Source organism: Peromyscus californicus, unplaced genomic scaffold, assembly GCF_007827085.1.
Source record: "Peromyscus californicus insignis strain IS unplaced genomic scaffold, ASM782708v3 Scaffold_8__1_contigs__length_139910024, whole genome shotgun sequence".
NCBI classification, from domain to species: domain Eukaryota; kingdom Metazoa; phylum Chordata; class Mammalia; order Rodentia; family Cricetidae; genus Peromyscus; species Peromyscus californicus.
In genome coordinates this window covers 105,649,007-105,666,268 of record NW_026294606.1, presented here as the reverse complement: position 1 = coordinate 105,666,268, position 17,262 = coordinate 105,649,007, and the positions used below count along the sequence as shown (strand labels likewise).

General features: G+C 52.2%; 4 protein-coding genes across 8 annotated transcripts in view; 2 read left to right on the top strand and 2 right to left on the bottom strand.

The window, feature by feature from the left end:
* The first annotated feature begins 319 nt into the window (after positions 1 to 319).
* On the top strand, positions 320 to 2,179 carry Pard6a (par-6 family cell polarity regulator alpha). Of its 2 annotated transcripts, none has more exons than XM_052726953.1 (3): positions 320 to 486; positions 855 to 1,077; positions 1,296 to 2,179. In XM_052726953.1, the coding sequence occupies exons 1-3, from the start codon at positions 424 to 426 to the stop codon at positions 2,045 to 2,047; spliced, it is 1,038 nt and encodes a 345-aa protein (XP_052582913.1). In that variant the 5' UTR covers positions 320 to 423; the 3' UTR covers positions 2,048 to 2,179. The 2 variants fall into 2 exon arrangements, with proteins under 2 accessions (XP_052582913.1, XP_052582912.1); XM_052726952.1 differs by having other exon boundaries at positions 1,293 to 2,179.
* Positions 2,180 to 2,327: 148 nt separating this feature from the next.
* Positions 2,328 to 7,240, bottom strand: Enkd1 (enkurin domain containing 1). 3 transcript variants are annotated; one of them, XM_052726948.1, is made up of 8 exons: positions 7,133 to 7,240; positions 6,626 to 6,725; positions 6,351 to 6,545; positions 5,534 to 5,706; positions 3,293 to 3,418; positions 3,017 to 3,180; positions 2,784 to 2,920; positions 2,328 to 2,694 (listed from the first exon to the last, which is right to left on the bottom strand). In XM_052726948.1, exons 2-8 carry the CDS (start codon positions 6,708 to 6,710, stop codon positions 2,534 to 2,536), a joined length of 1,041 nt encoding a protein of 346 aa, XP_052582908.1. In that variant the 5' UTR covers positions 6,711 to 6,725; positions 7,133 to 7,240; the 3' UTR covers positions 2,328 to 2,533. The 3 variants fall into 3 exon arrangements, with proteins under 3 accessions (XP_052582908.1, XP_052582909.1, XP_052582911.1); XM_052726949.1 differs by lacking the exon at positions 7,133 to 7,240 and adding an exon at positions 6,968 to 7,112; XM_052726951.1 differs by lacking the exon at positions 7,133 to 7,240 and adding an exon at positions 6,982 to 7,112.
* Positions 7,241 to 15,502, top strand: CUNH16orf86 (chromosome unknown C16orf86 homolog). Of its 2 annotated transcripts, XM_052726956.1 has the most exons (4): positions 7,241 to 7,324; positions 7,542 to 7,771; positions 8,117 to 8,362; positions 8,428 to 15,502. In XM_052726956.1, the coding sequence occupies exons 1-4, from the start codon at positions 7,241 to 7,243 to the stop codon at positions 8,861 to 8,863; spliced, it is 996 nt and encodes a 331-aa protein (XP_052582916.1). In that variant the 3' UTR covers positions 8,864 to 15,502. The 2 variants fall into 2 exon arrangements, 1 of the variants encoding a protein (XP_052582916.1); XR_008215600.1 differs by lacking the exons at positions 7,241 to 7,324; positions 8,428 to 15,502 and having other exon boundaries at positions 7,499 to 7,612; positions 8,117 to 8,226.
* Positions 14,940 to 17,262, bottom strand: part of Gfod2 (glucose-fructose oxidoreductase domain containing 2) — a 47,851-nt gene continuing 45,528 nt past the window's right edge. The window contains exon 3 of the mRNA XM_052726947.1: positions 14,940 to 16,424. Within this exon, the coding sequence (XP_052582907.1) occupies positions 15,526 to 16,424 (899 nt within the window). The 3' untranslated portion in view covers positions 14,940 to 15,525. The remainder of the gene's footprint in view (positions 16,425 to 17,262) is intronic.

Genomic DNA, 17,262 nt, shown 5'->3' with positions numbered 1-17,262 from the left:
GAATGGGGCTCGAAGCCACTTCGGCGCGACCCCAGGAGGTTCCCAAAATGTTGACTTAGTCTCCTCTGCAAAATGCGCGTCTTGTAAGGCCTGTGGAAGCGACAGTACAGACAACTTATGCTATTTTCCTCATTCTGCCCCCGGATTGGTCGAGTCCTCATAGGGACGCTCGAACCATAGCGTAATGACGTAAGAGCAGAGGAAGCCCTAACCACCTCCGTCTCCGTTTCCTAGGAAACGTAGACTCCGCGTTTCCCTGTGTCGCGTCCCCCTTGACGTCATGGTTCGGGTGGGAGGGCGGGGCGAGTGCTACCGCCAGGGGCGGGGCGGCGCGGACCAGCGGGCAGGGCTGTGCACCTGCGCCTCGGCGGCGGCGGCGGCGGGCAGCCTAGGGGCACTGTCCCCGGCCCGCCTGGTCCCGCAATGGCCAGGCCGCAGAGGACTCCGGCGCGCAGTCCCGATAGCATCGTCGAGGTGAAGAGCAAAGTAAGGTCTCCTCCGGCTTCGGCTCTGGACACTGCGCTAGACGCTCCCAATTCCCTTTCTCTCCCTCACTGGCTCCTTGGTCTCCATCACCTCTTTCTGTCCTCCATCCTCCGCATCCTATTCTGCTTTTCTGTCTGCCTCCCCTCATCGCATTTTCCTTCCCACTGTGGATCTCCAGAGTCCCTCTGTGGCCTGGGTATGTAGGAAAAGACCTTGGACAGTGTCCCTTGTATTGGAACTGAGGTTTAAGCTTAAGGCTGCAGCGCTTGCAGCAGCCCTTTCCCCCACTTGACAGCTTCAGACCTGGAGTGAGAAAGGGGCTTGGGCTCCGTCCTGACACTCCTCTCCCCTTCCCCTCCCGCTTCCAGTTTGACGCCGAGTTCCGACGTTTTGCGCTGCCCCGCGCTTCGGTGAGAGGCTTCCAGGAGTTCTCGCGGTTGCTGTGTGTGGTACACCAGATCTCTGGCCTGGATGTGCTGCTTGGCTATACGGATGCTCACGGCGACTTGCTGCCCCTCACCAACGATGACAGTTTGCACCGGGCCCTGGCCAGCGGGCCCCCGCCGCTGCGCCTATTGGTGCAGAAGCGGGGTGAGGATGGGGTACAGTGGGCAATTTCCTTGGGGCAGGGTGACAGGCAGGGCATGTCTACTAGGTTTAGTCCAAACCCAGGGTTCCTAGACTTCACCTTCTGCAGTCTCTGCCCTTGGTCTGACCTCCAAGTGGTAGGAAACAGTTGACATTGTCACTGTCAGGGGCCAAAATGGGAGAGCAGTCTCTAATCCCAGTTCCCCCTTCTCCTGCAGCAGAAGGTGACTCCAGCGGCCTGGCTTTTGCCTCCAACTCTCTGCAGAGGCGCAAGAAAGGGCTCCTGCTTCGACCAGCAGCACCTCTGCGCACCCGACCGCCCTTGTTAATCAGCCTGCCCCAAGATTTCCGCCAGGTGTCTTCAGTCATAGACGTGGACCTACTACCTGAGACGCATCGACGTGTGAGGCTCCACAAACATGGCTCAGACCGTCCCCTGGGCTTCTACATTCGAGATGGCATGAGTGTTCGGGTGGCTCCCCAGGGCCTGGAGCGGGTTCCAGGAATCTTCATCTCCCGCCTGGTACGTGGGGGCCTGGCTGAGAGTACAGGGCTGCTGGCAGTCAGTGACGAGATCCTCGAGGTCAATGGCATTGAGGTGGCTGGGAAGACCTTGGACCAAGTGACGGACATGATGGTTGCCAACAGCCATAATCTCATTGTCACTGTCAAGCCTGCCAACCAGCGTAATAACGTGGTACGAGGGGCATCTGGGCGTCTGACAGGGCCTTCCTCTGTAGGGCCTGGGCCTACTGAGCCTGACAGTGACGATGACAGCAGTGATCTGGTCCTTGAGAATCGCCACCCTCCCTGTTCTAATGGGCTGTCTCAGGGGCCCCTATGCTGGGACCTGCAACCTGGCTGCTTACTTCCTGGTGCTGGCAGCTCTCTGCCCTCCTTGGATAGCCAAGAGCAAGCCAACTCTGACTGGGAGAATGGCATGCGAGGTGATGTTAGTGGATTCAGCCTCTGACAGGCAAAGATGCAGCCCTTGTCACTTTAGGCTGCTGGAACGTGGCATGGACTTTCCGGTTGGGGAGGGAAGAGTAGCTTGCTCACAGAGCCCTCTCAGCCCAGTGAACATTAAAGGTTTTCTACAAATGTAGATGTGGTCCTTCTGTGTCCCAAGCCCCAACCTCTTCTTCCCTGGACATGAGGCAGGAGGAATAAGGGGTCAGCAGAGACCTTCCTAGAACTGTGCAGCAGGAGGTCCATTAAGCTTGGCATTTCTAAAAAGATCCCATGGAAACAGCTGTATACAAAACGTTTAATTTGACATAGGTGTTGGAAGGCTGGGTGGCCCTTCTGCAGCTACTGGTGACTAGGAAGTACTTTAGAGAAACTGCCCACCCCAATGCCCTTGTCTTTGGAACTATGACAGGGCTTGAGTTTGCCCTTTGTAGCCATGTGGTGATCCTCAGCATGGATCTCCCTGTCACTCTACCCACAAAGGCAGGGCTTAGGTATCCATCTTCACAAAGACTTTGGGTCGGGAAAAGATCTTGACAGCCTCTTCTATTTGCACCAACTTCCGGTCCAGTTCAGCACGGTGGCCCTGCGCTCTCAGAGAGTCTGCCCCAGCAGGTAGCAGTACCAGCTCACGTAGCAGCTTGCTCTGGCCTGCAAGGGGACATGGAAACAGTGAATGCTGGGTAGGGGTGCATGGTGCCCATGGGCTCCCTTTCCGCCACCTCTGCCCAAGCCCTCACTCTGGAGCAGATTGTTCAGTGTCTCTAGCCTCTGATTCTCAGGCATGAGTACGTGGCCAGGGGGCATGGCAGGGTCTGGCTGGCTGTGCTGGCGGGCTTCAGCCTCCCTCCGCCACAGATCTCTGCGCTCCAACAAGCTGTGAATGCACAAGTCCAGGGCTGATGACACCAAGGCAGACTGGTTCCCACCCCCACAAAGGTCCCTAACCATGCTTGTCAGCACATGGACCTACTACTGGGGCACGTGGCCTTTCTGTGTGGCATTGTAGTGCTCCTGGGCTTGTTGCTGTTGTTCCAGAACTTGTGCGAGGACCTGCAGTGAGCGGGAACGGCGCCTGGGGGCTCTCTTGGCAGCTCGGGCATTGTGACTAATGAAATCCACACCTAGGCCTGGCCCCTGCAGGGACATGGCAAGCACGGTGGAGACCCTGTAGTACTGTGTTGTACCTCTGTACCCCACCCCCAGGACGGCTGGCCATCGGCCTCTCTGTCCCCACAGATCCTCTCACCTTAGCTTTGGGACCTGGCAGGATGAGCTGAGGACTGGAGACACGGGATGGTGGGAGCCCAGGGCCACAGCGGGAGTGTGCCCGAAGGAAGTGGGCAGGCTCTGTCACAGAGGCAGGGCCAGGCTCCTGGAAGGTAGGACACAGCAGAGGAATCAGGGTGGATGAAGACAGGGTCCTAAGCCATAAGACCATTCCCTTTTCTATCCCTCCTTTCTCTAAGTACTTTTCTGTGCTCATCTCCATGGACCTCCCTCCTCTTTGAAGGAACACATCTCAACATTTAAATATGTTTGTCTCTTAAAGCTTTAGGAAAACCATCTATTTTGCTGTCTACATTCATCCTCATTTAGCTACCATCCTTTTCTCCATTCTTTCTATCTATCTATCTATCTATCTATCTATCTATCTATCTATCTATCTATGGTTTTTCAGGACAGGGTTTCTCTGTGTAGCCCTGGCTGTCCTGGAACTCGTTCTGTAGACCAGGCTGGCCTTGAATTCATAGAGATCTGCCTGCCTCTACCTTCCAAGTACTGGGATTAAAGGTGTATACCACCACCACCACCTGGCTCCTTGCTCGTTCTTAACCAAGGTTTCCGGCTCTAGCACCCCAAAGTTACTGAGTGTTGCCTCAAAACCAAGAGCTGCTTCCTTAGACCCACCGTCCTCAATTTAATCGTCAATAACACTCTGGCCTCACTGCTGAGATCCAGAGCTATGTATCCATCTGCTTCCTGGACACAGTCCTACCCCCTGGCAGTCCCACAGATGCTTCAGCCTGAATACAATCTCATGTGACCTTGTCTGTTCTCTCAGTCCTGTGTCTCTTTCAGGGTCCCTGAATAGAGCAATGGTAACTACCACCAAAACCTAACCCTAGTCCTCCTCTGTCCTCAGAAACCGATGTTTCAAGGAATAGTGGTGCATGCTTAATAGTCCCAGGACTCTGGAGGCTGAGGTAGAGGGATTGACAGTTTGAGGCCAGTCTAGGTTAATCATGGACAGCCTGAGACTAAACAACAAACTATGGTCTCAGAAAGAAATGAGCTGGGTGTGGTGGTCCAAATCTATTATCTCAACTCCTGGGAGGCTAAGGCAGGAAGCCTGTTAAAAGTTCAAGGCCAGCCTGGGCTACATAATGAGTTTGAGGCTAGACTGGGCTACATAGTAAGACCCTGTCTCAAAAGAAAGTAGTGGGGTTAGGGGCTAGAGAAATGGCGCAGCAGTTAAGAGCACTGGATGCTGTTCCAGGAGATCCGATGCCTTCTTCTGGCCTCTGTGGTACACAGACTTGCAGGCAAAACATCCATCCATACACATAAAAAAATTTTAAGCCAGGCAGTGGTGGCACATGCCTTTAATCCCAGCACTTGGTAGGCAGAGTGGCAGGTGGATCTCAGTGAGTTTGAGGCCAGCCTGGTCTACAGAGTGAGTTCCAGGACAGCCAGGACTAGACAGAGAAACCCTGTCTTGAAAAACCAAAAAAAAAAAAAAAAAAAAAAAATTAAATCTAAAAAAATTGATTAAAGGAAAAGTAGTGTGGTAGTATACACCTTTAATTCTAGTACTTGGGAGATGGAGAAAGGAGATTCAGGAGTTCAAAGGTCAGCTTTATCTCATGTACACAGAGTTTGACAAGGTCAGCCTAGGCTACATGAAACAGAGACAGAGACAGAGAAATTGAGAATTAATTAGTAGGAAGGCTAGGGGTATAACTTATCGAGTGGTACAGTGTATGCCTAGGGTGCAGAAGTCCCTAGATTCAATCTCCAACACCTCAAATAAATAATGTTGACAAGTAGATTTTGTTGTTTTTTTTTTTTTCTAAGACAGGGTTTCACTGTGTAGCTCTGACTGTTCTGGAACTCGATCTCTAGACCAGGCTGGCCTCAAACTCGAGATCTGCCTGCCTCTGCCTCCCAAGTGCTGGGATCAAAGGCATGCACCACAATGCCTGGCTAAGTAGTTCTTCCAGATACGTGTCCAGCTGGCTTTCAGCTCTAACCTTCTACAAATTGAATTATACCTACTATCCCCATTGCCCTGATCCCAGGACTTCTGAGGTTTCAGCTCTCCTCCTAGCCTAATTCTTACTAACCCTGAAGCCATCAGTTCCTCAGAGAGGTCCACCCCAGATGTCTTAGCCTTTACCATCCCCACACACACTCAGTAAGTTAGATCAGGTGTATAACTGTCTGTTGGCCAAGATGGACAATATGTCTGGCTCCCAGGGAAAGATACCTTCATCCTGGCCTTGACTCGAGACTCCACATTGTCATACTTGGGTGAGCGCCACAGTGCCTTCAAGGGCTTAGGCTGGCTCTGCTCCCGGCTGCGTTCTTGATCTTGGAAGCGCCTCTGAATCTCTCTGATCCGCCTCAGGTTTTCCTTCTCATGGTATTTTGGATCCTTCCCTGAGGAAAAACTGTTGCTAGGGACAGCCCTACAAATGGCCATGCAACTTAGACCAGACCACACATAGGCTCACATTGTACCCTTTACAGAAATTTCTCCCAGACAATCTGGTATATGAGAGGCCCTGGGCTCAATCTCCAATATCACACACACACACACACACACACACACACACACACAATTTAAATACAACCAAGACCTCTCCATGTATGTTAGACTCCATACACACAGCAGGATCATCACCTTATTCTCTTCTTACACAGTATTCCTCCTGGTTATCTTCTACATTCTGATAGTGAAATATACCATTAATCACCTTGTCCTGTCTTGTTTATTGCCTCCAATTGTAACGTCCATACTTTTTATGTCTGTTTTCCTAACACCTACAGAGCTTGGCACAAAGTAAGCTAAGTAAACAATGTTCCATCAAGGTGTGAATGCTTGAAGCTAGGACTTCCTACATAAGGATGAACTCTGATCCTGTCAGGAGGTCGTGCATTTCAGCTTCCTTTTGTGCTAGGAAAACTAAGACCCCGAAAAAAGTACATTGATTACCTGGGCTCAAGGCAATTAAGAAGCATCCTATTTTAATCTCTACTTTTGACCTCCGAATGCCTCCATAGTCCTTCTGGCAAGAACTTACTCTTAGGAGAGACCCCTGAACCAAGGGAGATGCCCCCCAGTTGCAGCAGCACGTCCCCCACGCCTCGCTGGCCACGCTCTAGGATCTCTCGGGCTCCAGGCCTGATGCGGGGACCACGAGGAGGACTGGAGTCCAGGTCGCGACCTGAAGTCAGCAGGTCCAGCTTCAGCGCGTTTCCTTCCAGGCGCCCTTGGGCTGAGGAGCAGGACGCGGTGGAAAGTCGTGCTCAGTGATGGGGCGTGGTACTCGCCCCGCCGCAGGACCCTGCAACTCACCCGAGGCCGGCCGCCGGTAGTAGTCCGGGCAGAGTGTAGGGTCTGGGGGGATGGGTCCAGAGATGCGGGACGGGCCCTCGCACATGATCCTATCGCCGCCCTGCAACCGTGCACCGTAGCCTGCTGCGCGGCGCAACTCGGGCCCCCAATCCCTGTCGGGTACTTCCACCCTCGACCCGAGCCCTGCAGCCCCGCCGTACCCCCCATTCCCGACCCCCACCCCCTGTCTCCCGCCTGGCCCCTAGGCTTAGCCAGCGCCACCGCCCCGCGACCAAGATCCTAGCCTACTTCCCTGAGGGGTTCGCGACCCCTCCCCCGCAATGCCCCAGCGGGGGCTCTCACTAGAGCAGTTTTACCGCCAACTGTTGCAAGCCGGTAGGAGTTGCTGTTGCTTGGCAACAAATGGCTTCCTGAGGTCAGGGGTCAAATGACTTCGGCGAAAAGCCTTCTGGGGTTTGTAGTTCCAGACGAGCTATTTTAAGTTTTAGGTCTCAGCAGGATCCTCACCTCCCAGCAGGTCTCCCCTGATAACACTGAGTACACCAGGCCAACCTTCCCCCGAGCCCACCGTCTTCTCCTAGCAACCGTCAAGGAATGCACTGATTCCGCACAGCCATGGCCTCAGCAGGGGCCAAGAGGCAACCAGAAGCCCAGAATGGGGCGGCAGTAGGATTAGCCCAGGTTGCAGACATCCCTGAGGTGACTCAGGCATTTTCGAAGCTCGGGAGGTGGAGCGGTAGGGCAGGAGAGGCGGGACTCTAGGTGACCCAACCCCCTAACTGCCCGGCCAAGCCCTGCAAGTAGAGGGGCCTGAGCTGGTAGCCTTCATGTCAAATTTTGTGGCCAATACTGGACGATGAATGACTGATCCCTACAATACTTTGCCTGGCCATTGGCTACTACGCGTATCTTCCAGTGTCCAGGACCAGGAGATAAGAGTCTGGTGCCCGCTCATGAGACCTGCAGAACCCCGGGTGAAAACAAATGGTCAGTGGGACACAGCTTCGAGCCGGAACCCCAGGATGAAGGAATAAACCGGGGAGAGGAAGGGCTCAATCCAGGGGTGGAAGCAGGAGAGGAGAGAGGACCCAAGCCCACATCAACCATCGTGAGGCCCAGCCATGGGCCCAAGAGAAAGCCTATCAAGTGAGGAGGCTTTCAGAGGGATGGGGAGGGGAGTCTTACCCCGAGATTCCTAAATCCTGATTCCTCCGAGGCAGGTATCTTTGTCTTCTGCTACTACCCCTCACTCCCAACTAGAAACTTCTGTTTCTCTAGAACAGGAGTCTAAGAGGAAAGAGAGGGCGAACAAAAAAGATTTGGCGCTTTCAGATTTTGTAGTCTTGTAGGAGACTGTGTTGTCGTGAGTGCTGGGTCTCTATTGGTCTTGGGAGTTTCACTGACCAGGAAAAGGGCAGCTAACTAGCCCTGGGGTTGGTGGGCAGGCAGGGCTAGACACAGGAACCAGAGACTGAAGCCTACCTCTTTCAGCCTTGTCCCAGGCTTGGGTACCCCAGCCCTCCCGGGGCCGAGCTACCATGCCCATCCTAGGGCTGAAGCTGAACTGCCACCAGGGATGCCGCTGCAGAAGGAGGAGCCGGAGGGAAGCCACAGCGAGTCTTCACTGTCTGCTAAACAGCACAAAAAAGCCAAGAAACGCAAGAGTGTAGGGGCTCCTGTGCCCCCCGCTGTAGCCAGCACATCCGCACCCACAGAGACGCTGGGGCTGGAGCGTGAGTGACAACCCCTAGGGTTACCTTCTTTCCTCTTCTGGGTCTGACAGGCTCCACCGGGCGCTCCAGCCTTTACCTGCCTTGGGTTCTTGCAGGCAAAGTCCAGCGCCTGCGGCCACTGTACCAATATATCAACTATTGCAACCCTGAGCTGAATCAGGCAGGGGACGGGGACAGAGAGCCAGAGGTGGAGCCTGAGTCGGAGTTGGCCCTGGCTCCTGAGGAGCCAGGTGTGGAGCAGCTGCAGTTGCAGGCCTTGCTGCCCGTGGCAGGTGAGCTGGGCCTAGGCCTTGCTTTGCCCTGCCCTAACACGCTGGTCCCACTCACTCATTCCCTTCCTTCTCTAGGACAGGAGGTCGGAGAGGACCCTGGGGGGTTGTCTAGTCTAAGGGTGATTGGCAGCCTCAAGGCTGAGGTGGATAAGACAACCCAAGTGGACATTGACAAGATGCTGAGTGTCTGTGCGGCTCCTCTCGTGCCCCCACTCTCCCCTCAGTACAAGTGACCATCTACCCCCTGAGAATGTCTCTCCTCTACGCCTGAACTAGGGCTGTACACTCAGGCCTAGGCTATCAGGTGGAGGAAGGAATTTAGTCTTTGTCTGTACTTGGGAATTCGGGCTCACTGAAAATAAACATTTCCCCTTTTAAAGATTGATTCCTCAAATGTGACGCCTAAACTGGGGGAAAGTCTGGGGAGAAGGGAGGAGAGGATTCACTCATGCAGAGATCAACTGGAATCTTGACGAATGTGTCAGAGTGGATGAGGCTGTTGTGTGACGAAACTTTTCCTGGGGAGACACAACACTCACATCTGCTCCCCCCAGACAGGGAGCCCAGGACGGCCCAAAGTACAGACACCAGCAAAGTCCAACTTGGTGAACCAATGAGTTTTATTGGGGTCACTCACAGGAGCAGAAATGACTCAAAGATACCCGCATCACCAAAGCCCACCCCAGCATGGGGGCCAGCTCACAAAGCTGGGAACCTGGAGCCCACTGCACAGCCTGGAGGCAGCTCAGCAGGTTGGAGAGTGTTCCTTCGAGGTGCCTTAGATGCTCAGCAAGTTTCGACTTTTTCCAGGCCTCTGGTCTAGTCTGAAAGTCAGCTCAGCTTCCTTCCTCCTGAGCTGGACTCTCAGTTTTTATTGCTTACTCAGGCAGGGAGGGGCCTGGTGAATCTGGTCAATTTCAGGAACTTCCTGAAGCTATTTTGAGTTGTTTACCTTTTTGTTTAAGGAGCCTCCTCCAGGACAGAATGTTCTGATCTCAGAGGAAACTGTTATACAGCAGAGGTAGGTAGGCATGGTGTCTGCCTGAGGGTCAGAGAGGCTAATGGTAGGAGGTGAAGGAGAGGAATTTGGGGCAGAGGAAAGAGAGGGTTAGGAACCAGTGTTTGATCCTATTGCCTGTCTCTTGAAGAAGGGCCTGCATTTGTCCTGACTTCAAGGGAGTCAAGTCTGGGATCTCCCTCTGAGGTGGCAAGTTCATTTGTCTGTCCCAAGACTGGCACTTTTAGAAAGTTTACTACTAACCAGGTGTGGCGATGCACACCTGTGGCTAGTAAGCGGGGCTTAGGCCTTGCTGTGCCCTTGGGTTTGGTAAGTAGAGGCAGGCAGATAATGAATTCAAGGCCAGGATATACTACATGAGACCCTATCTTTTAAAAAAGGAAAGGAGCCGGGAGGTGGTGGTGCACACCTTTAATCCCAGCACTCAGGAGGCAGAGGCAAGGGAATCTCTGAGTCTGAGGCCAGCCTGGTCTACAGAGTGAGTTCCAGAAGCCAGGGCTAGACAGAGGGACCCTGTCTCTAAAAGCCAAAAAAAGAAAGAGAGAGAGAGAAAGGCTGGAGAGATGGCTCTTGGTAAAAGCACTTGCTGCTTTTGCAGAGGACCCAGGTTCAATTCCCAGCACCCACGCAGCACCTTATGTCTAACTCCTGACCCAGGGGATCTGACACCCTCTTCTGGCCTCTGCCTGTACTAGATACACACTATAGTGTACAGACATACATGCAGGCAGAGCACTCATGTGTATTAAATACTTCTAGAAAATACTCTCTACTCATTGTCATAGAGCAACCAGACTATAGTTTGCCCACAGATGGTCCCTGGTACTGGGTGGTGGCGACAGTGAATGAATTTCTTGGAGCTGTAAGGCCCCCTCACTGGATGACTGCTGCCTCTGGTCCTGTAGACAGCTCTAAGGAGAGCAGATGAGTGAGGGATGTTGTGGAGACAAGGCTGCTGGTCTTCCTGGGTGCCCTTCAAGCACTTCAGACATGGGGTTTCCACACGAAATGCCTTTCTTCCTGTATCAAGCTAAGATCCTGGTGTCACTTCTGACTCTGTTCCTACAAGTGAATCTATCCTCTAAATTGTAAGGTCAGAACGAGGGCCTGGGCCTCAGACATCTCCAGGTAGGAGCCTCAAAGTGCCCCCTGCCTGTGGTCTCTGGTCTTACAGATACATGCAGTAATCCTACTGCACATACACCTGCATGCTCATGATGTCACTGTCACTCCAGGGTCTTGCTCGTCTTACCTTTGAAACTTAATGGCTGTGTGTAAGTCCCTGTTCAACCGTGGCTATGTGTAAGTCCCTGATCAACTGTGGCTGTGTGTAAGTCCCTGATCAGCCAGGCCTTTTAATGCTTTCATTCTGCACATGGGGCTTTCTCTAGGATGTCTTTGTTCCTTCATCCTTCTACCTGGCAAGTGCATACATACCACACACCACATATATACATGCATACATACATACCACACACACCATATACATACATGCATACATACATACCACACACACCCTCTTTCTGCTGAGTCAGGAAGCATCAATGTTGTTCTGAATTTGTAGCATTTTTATACTGTGAATTGTATATCTCCATTAGACTGTGCACCCCTAGATCACACATCATTGGGTCACACCTACCTAGGGGTTCCCATCAAAGGCCTCAGGAAGGAGGCTACAGAGATGACAGGTATGAAACAGAACAGTTACCAAAAAAAAAAAAAAAAAAAAAAAAAAAAAAGCTGGGCAGTGGTGGCCTTTAATCCCAGCACTTGGGAGGCAGAGCCAGGCGGATCTCTGTGAGTTCGAGGCCAGCCTGGACTACCAAGTGAGTTCCAGAAAAGGCGCAAAGCTACACAGAGAAACCCTGTCTTAGCAGGGTGCATGATGGGAGCCAGAGGAACAAACCACTGCTGTGCTCACGCTCATGTAGGGGCACAGATGGTGAGGTGATTGTCACTTTACCCTGGGGACAAGTGATGCCAACACAGCTGTTCCTGGAGGAAAGCCCTTCAGGCCCGAGATAAGCCAGGGACACGCTGTCCTGGTGTGGGAGATGTCAACAGGAAGGCTGCTCAGTGTAGCAGAAGCAGAGGACATGGCGAGCAGGGATGCATGCTGCACAAGCGTGAAGGTGATGAGGAAGAGCGTAAACAAGAGTCTTAGCCACGAGAAAGGAGGAGTTCAGTGTCAAGAAAGAGTTAGGTCTACTACAGCCTAAAGAAGGGAAGAGAGTTCAATGGCAGGAAGGAGCTGAGCCCTGCTGAAGCCTAGCCTACAGATAAAACACATTGTCTCTTGAAATTTTACTTATTCTTTATGCCAAGAACTGTATCTTAGTTGCCTTGAGAAACAGTTCCCAAAGAACTGCCTTGTCCTGCTATTTCTATAAACTTGCTTGGCTATATTTTTTTGGGAGGGGGGTTGTTGTTGTTTCAAGACAGTTTCTCTGTAACAGCCCTGGCCATCCTAGAACTCACACTGTAGACCAGGCTGGCCTCAAACTCAGAGATCTGCCTGCTTCTGCCTCCCAAGTGCTTAAAATTAAGAAAAATGGATTGTTAGAAGTCTGTAATCATGCAAACTAAAATGTAAATCCCACCAATCAGGAAAACGCTCAAAGGTAGCACTATACATACAGCCAATAGAAACTGTATTAGGCCGGGCGGTGGTGGCGCACGCCTTTAATCCCAGCACTCGGGAGGCAGAGCCAGGCGGATCTCTGTGAGTTCGAGGCCAGCCTGGTCTCCAAAGCAAGTTCCAGGAAAGGCGCAAAGCTACACAGAGAAACCCTGTCTCGAAAAACCAAAAAAAAAAAAAAGAAAGAAACTGTATGAGACAACAGATCGGGGTCTGACCACTCTGAGGATTAGCTTGAGTTATCAGCAGCTGATACAATAAAGTTGAGTTCTCCATCTCTCCAAGTGCAGATGGTGGTGTCTGGGGTGGGGGGGTCTGCTCCTCTCACAGCCTGAAATTGTGGGCAATTTATGAAGCAAAGAACAAGAATTGGTGAGATGGTCAGGGCAGCAGGAAGCGGCCGTCATATCTGGGTGAGTTCAAGGCCCAGACTTTCTTGAAGGCCGATGACTTAGCAGGGATTCTGGAAGTTCTCATCTGGTTGGGGTATCAAAGCGGAAAACTAACTCAGAAGAAACTTTTACCTGAAAGTATAGCGCTGGGAGATGCTGTTGCCTTCTTCCAGGAGGGGGCGCTGCAGGACAGGCCTAGAACTAGTTAGGTTCCGTCATCCCTGGGCTCTCTCAGCCACAGGCATCAGGGTTTACTGCTTAAATTACCCCATTCCCCGTGACTGCAAGTTCTTGTGCCGGAGAGATGGAAAGATGTCAGGAGTCCGGGAGGTGCCTTCAAAGCCTGCGTCTTTTTGTTTGTTTGTTTTCGAGACTGGGTTTCTCTGTAGTTTTGGTGCCTGTCCTGCATCTCCCTTTGTAGACCAGGCTGGCCTTCAACTCACAGAGATCCGCCTGGCTCTGCCTCCTGAGTGCTGGGATTAAAGGCATGCACCACCACCGCCTGGCAAGCTTGGGTCTTCTAAAAGTAGTCCTGCCTCATGCCCACTCGATACTTGCCCCAGTACTGGGAGTTTTACCTCCAAACACAAAGTTCTCTAACCTAAGCCCCACTCTGGGCTAGCAAAAAGGCTCTTTCACAAGTACATCTTCAGTCTTAGGTGGCACCCTGGCATCTTTTTGTTTTTGTTTTTTTTCATGACAAGGTTTTTCTGTGTACCATTTTTGGCTCTCTTGGAACTTGCTTTGTAGACCAGGCTGGCCTCAAATTCACAGAGATCCACCTGCCTCTGCCTCCCGAGTGCTGGGATTAAAGGTGTGCGCCACCACTGCCTGACTAGGACCATGGCATCTCATAAGTAAGACACACAGGGACAGCTGGAGCTGAGTGGAGTGTTCTGGAGACAGGGCTGTCTCCTGTTACCTCCTACCTGAGGGTGGGCACTGTGCAGCGCCTTCCCAGTTCAGGCCAAGCTGAATCCTGCTGCAGAGGAGACAACGCCTGGCTGTCTGAGAGAAGATTCCCACGTGCTGGAATAAGGTGGTTTAAGGTCAGGAGCTGGAGTCCTCACCAAGGAACTGCCTCTCTGTGCCTTCTAGTCTAAATAATGGGCATGGATTTTATTCTGAGAAAGGTTCTTGCTTTGTAGTTCTGACTGACTAGAATTCTCTATGTAGACCAGGCTGGCCTTGAACTTACAGCAACCTCATGCCTCTGTCTCCCAAATGCTGGGATTATAGATGTACAGCACCATGCCCAGCTCTAATGGACATATTCACAGCACCTTTCAGAATGGCTTAGAGATGAAATGATCTGCATGAGTGGTTTACTCTGGGGGACCAGAACACCAACAGCACTCCAACCTTATTTTACTTCATAAGGACAATGCTTGAAAATCAGGACACGGCAGGGAAATAGGCCTGGTGATTCCCACAAGTGATGCCAAGAGGAAGAGGAAGGCCTCCCCAGGCCTTTTGGGCAAGGAGCCCAGGATTTGAAGGAGGAAGACTGGATAAGGAATAGAGTTCACAGAGGCTTCACAATCCAGCAGACTGACAAAGAAAACCAAGGGGCAGATTTGTCCTTCAAGACCCCACCCAGCTCAGACTGTCCCTGTCTGCAACAGCTAGTTAATGAACATGGCCGTGACTAGCCAGCCGACTCAAGTGGTTGAACCTGCTCCTGCTCCAGAGTGGCTCAGGCCCCTTCCTCCTTATGGTCCTCCCCAAGGGCTTTCCAGGAGCCACATGTGGCTTCAAGAACAGAACCCTGGGGCTGGAGATGGCTCAGCAGTTGAAACTGCTTACTGCTCTTACAGAGGACCCAAGTTCAGTTCCCAGCATCCGCATCAGGTAGCTCACTACTTCTTGCTCCAGGAAATATGATGCCATCTTCTGGCCTCTTTGAGTATCTGCACTCATGTGTACACACACAGAGAGAGACACACAACATACACATAAATAAATAACCCAAAAAAACAGAAAAAAACAAAAACAAAAACTTTCCGTGACCTCCAGCCAAAGGTTCCCAGGCTCTCCTCCTATCTTCTTGAAATGGCAAGGTTGGCAGCAGCCTAATAGGAAGCCTCACACCCTGTCTACTAAGGATATTTGGAGAACTTCTGGGACTCAGCCACGAGTTGAGCCATTAGCTCGAGCTGCTATGTAGTCCATGAGAAAGGGGACAACTAATGGACAGCAAAAAGCAAGCGTTCCATGATTAAGGAAACCCAGCCCCAAACAAACGGCCACACACCACGAGGTCACGTTTTTTCCGACTTATTTACTGACATTTCCCAGATGTTCTACAGTTGCCCTTTGTCTCCTCTCTGCCAAGTCAGGGGCTCTCCTCCCTATGTATAATTCAGAAATCTCCTTTTCTGTGGGAAGGGCCTGCCAGGGGGCTGAAAGGGTCTGATCACACGGGAGGGTGGGCGAAGACCCCTAAGGGATGTCCTCACCAGTCCTGAGGTGCCCCAGTCCAATATGGGCAAGGCTTCTTGCCGTCTCCCCTTAGGACTCAACCAAGCTGGTTCCTTTTGTTGGGCTTTCTCATCCTGTCAGACCACAAGTCAGGCTGAACAGCCCACAGATTGATCTTTCAACTGGCCCTGCTCACTGGTAGAAGCACAAGGGGCCGGGCCACAGCCCTATCCTGCATACACTGCTGCCTTGCAAGTCTGAGGAGTCGATACGGACAGATGGGCTTTTTTCCGGGCCACCTTCAATCGGCTCCTAGCCCTGGCCCAAGCTGATTTATTAAAAGACACTGTCTCTGCTATAGCCAATCACAGTTCCCAGTCCCCTCCCTGGTCCCGCTGCCCGGTGGGAGGAAGAGCATGTGTAGGCTCACAGATTGTTCCGCTGAAGTGCTTCACACAGGTTCTGGTTGGCATCTGGCTCCTCTGTCAGCATCTCCACAGGCTCCCATTCCCCAGATCGGCTCGACCTTTTAATGGCATCCACCACGCTCTGCATATATAGTCCATCCTCAAATGAGGCAGCCATAGAGACTGGGGTGCGGTCCCAGGTGCGGCGATCCCCCTGGCCCTGGAAGGACTGGCGCAAGGCCTGCACCATATAGACCATCCCTTTCAAGTAGAGCAGTGGGACATCCTGGAGACCCTGCTCGGGGAGCCCTGCACCCACAGCCAGCGAGTCCCTCACCAGCAGCTCCTCCTGTGCGGCAGAGTTCTTCTGCCCGTAGAGGTCAGCTCCCCGGGCCACAAGGCGTCCCGCTGAGCCCACAACCATGACTTCATGGACAAAGGCGCCTGGCATGTTGAAGTTGAGTGTCACTGTGCCGCACACCCCCCCACCCATGAGCATCTGGAAAAAACAGAAGTCATCGCTGGTGACGTGCCGGATGCCTCGGATGCTGGCATTCTGCCTCACGAAGGTCTTGAGGAGCCCGTGCACCTTCTCGGCTTTCCGGCCAGTCAAGTGGGTCAACAGGTCCACAATATAGGTACCCATGGTATGCAGGCCCCCACCACCCATCAGCTCATCACATATCCAGCCGTAGCTGGGGCTGAGAAGGCTCCCGGAGTAGATGCGGGCATCGCAGATCATCACCGCACCCACGTAGTGCTCTGCAATCAGTTGCTTCATGCGTACAAAAGCAGGCAAGAAGCGCAGCACGTTCCCCACCAGGCTCATCAGCTGTGGGTAGTAGCGAGATGCTGTCACCATCCGGAAGGCATCTACTGATGTTGCTGCCTTCTCACATACCACATTCTTCCCAATCCCTAGGAATAAAAGACAATGGGAAATCTTCAAAGTTTCACAAGATTTGCCTCGTAGGGAGAAAAATAATCTTTTTTTTTTTTTTCCTTCCTGAGACAAGTTTCTCTATGTAGCTTTGACTGTCTGGAACTCATTCTGTAGACCAGGCTGGCCTCCAACTCAAAGATCTGCCTGCCTCTGTCTCCCAGGTGCTGGGATTAATGGTGTGCACCACCACAACACAATTTTACTTCTCAAGCCTGACAAGGTACAATATACCTGTGATCTCAGCATTTGGACGGATGGGTGGGATGGAGACAGGAAGATCTGGAGTTTGAGGCCAGCCTGGATTACATAAGATTCAGTCTGTGAGTGCACGCACATACATACATACATACATACATACATACATACACACACACCCCTACACACCTCCAAGGCAGATAGCCCAGGAATGTCTCCTATAGAAACAGGTGATCTGGAATGGAGGGAGGAGACTCAGAACATACTGAAAAGGTCTCAGTGACTGGAGGAGTAAGATCTTTCATAGAGTGGTGGAGGGCTCTGGGGATGGCCAGGACCAAGGGAGGCTTCACAGGGGAGTTACTGGGGTTAAGGGAGCAGGGGCAAAGGGCAAGCAGAGGGGGTGGGGGTATGACATATGCCAAGACTTTAAGGCAGAGAAGGGCCAAGAGTTACAATTGCTAACATCCACAGAACCAGAGTTCATGTGGTATTTAAAGTCATATGGGAAAGCACACAGACAACAGGCATCACTCACTCCCAACACATTCAAGGTGAGATCCACAATGGGGCTCCGGAGAATCCCTTGTTCAAATCTTCCCCAGTGGCCGGGCGGTG

Excerpts from the sequence above, each read along its gene's own strand:
- Pard6a (XM_052726952.1), top strand. The coding sequence starts at position 424 with ATGGCCAGGCCGCAGAGGACTCCGGCGCGCAGTCCCGATAGCATCGTC. Across the intron at positions 487-854 it reads TCGTCGAGGTGAAGAGCAAA|TTTGACGCCGAGTTCCGACG; the intron begins GTAAGGTCTCCT and ends TCCCGCTTCCAG. Across the intron at positions 1,078-1,292 it reads CCTATTGGTGCAGAAGCGGG|CAGAAGGTGACTCCAGCGGC; the intron begins GTGAGGATGGGG and ends CTTCTCCTGCAG.
- Enkd1 (XM_052726948.1), bottom strand. The coding sequence starts at position 6,710 with ATGTGCGAGGGCCCGTCCCGCATCTCTGGACCCATCCCCCCAGACCCT. Across the intron at positions 3,419-5,533 it reads GAGTCAAGGCCAGGATGAAG|GAGCCTGGCCCTGCCTCTGT; the intron begins GTATCTTTCCCT and ends CCTACCTTCCAG. Across the intron at positions 2,921-3,016 it reads AAAGGCCACGTGCCCCAGTA|CTTGTTGGAGCGCAGAGATC; the intron begins GTAGGTCCATGT and ends GTGCATTCACAG.
- CUNH16orf86 (XM_052726956.1), top strand. The coding sequence starts at position 7,241 with ATGGCCTCAGCAGGGGCCAAGAGGCAACCAGAAGCCCAGAATGGGGCG. Across the intron at positions 7,325-7,541 it reads AGGTTGCAGACATCCCTGAG|TGTCCAGGACCAGGAGATAA; the intron begins GTGACTCAGGCA and ends CGTATCTTCCAG. Across the intron at positions 7,772-8,116 it reads CCCAAGAGAAAGCCTATCAA|CCTTGTCCCAGGCTTGGGTA; the intron begins GTGAGGAGGCTT and ends TACCTCTTTCAG.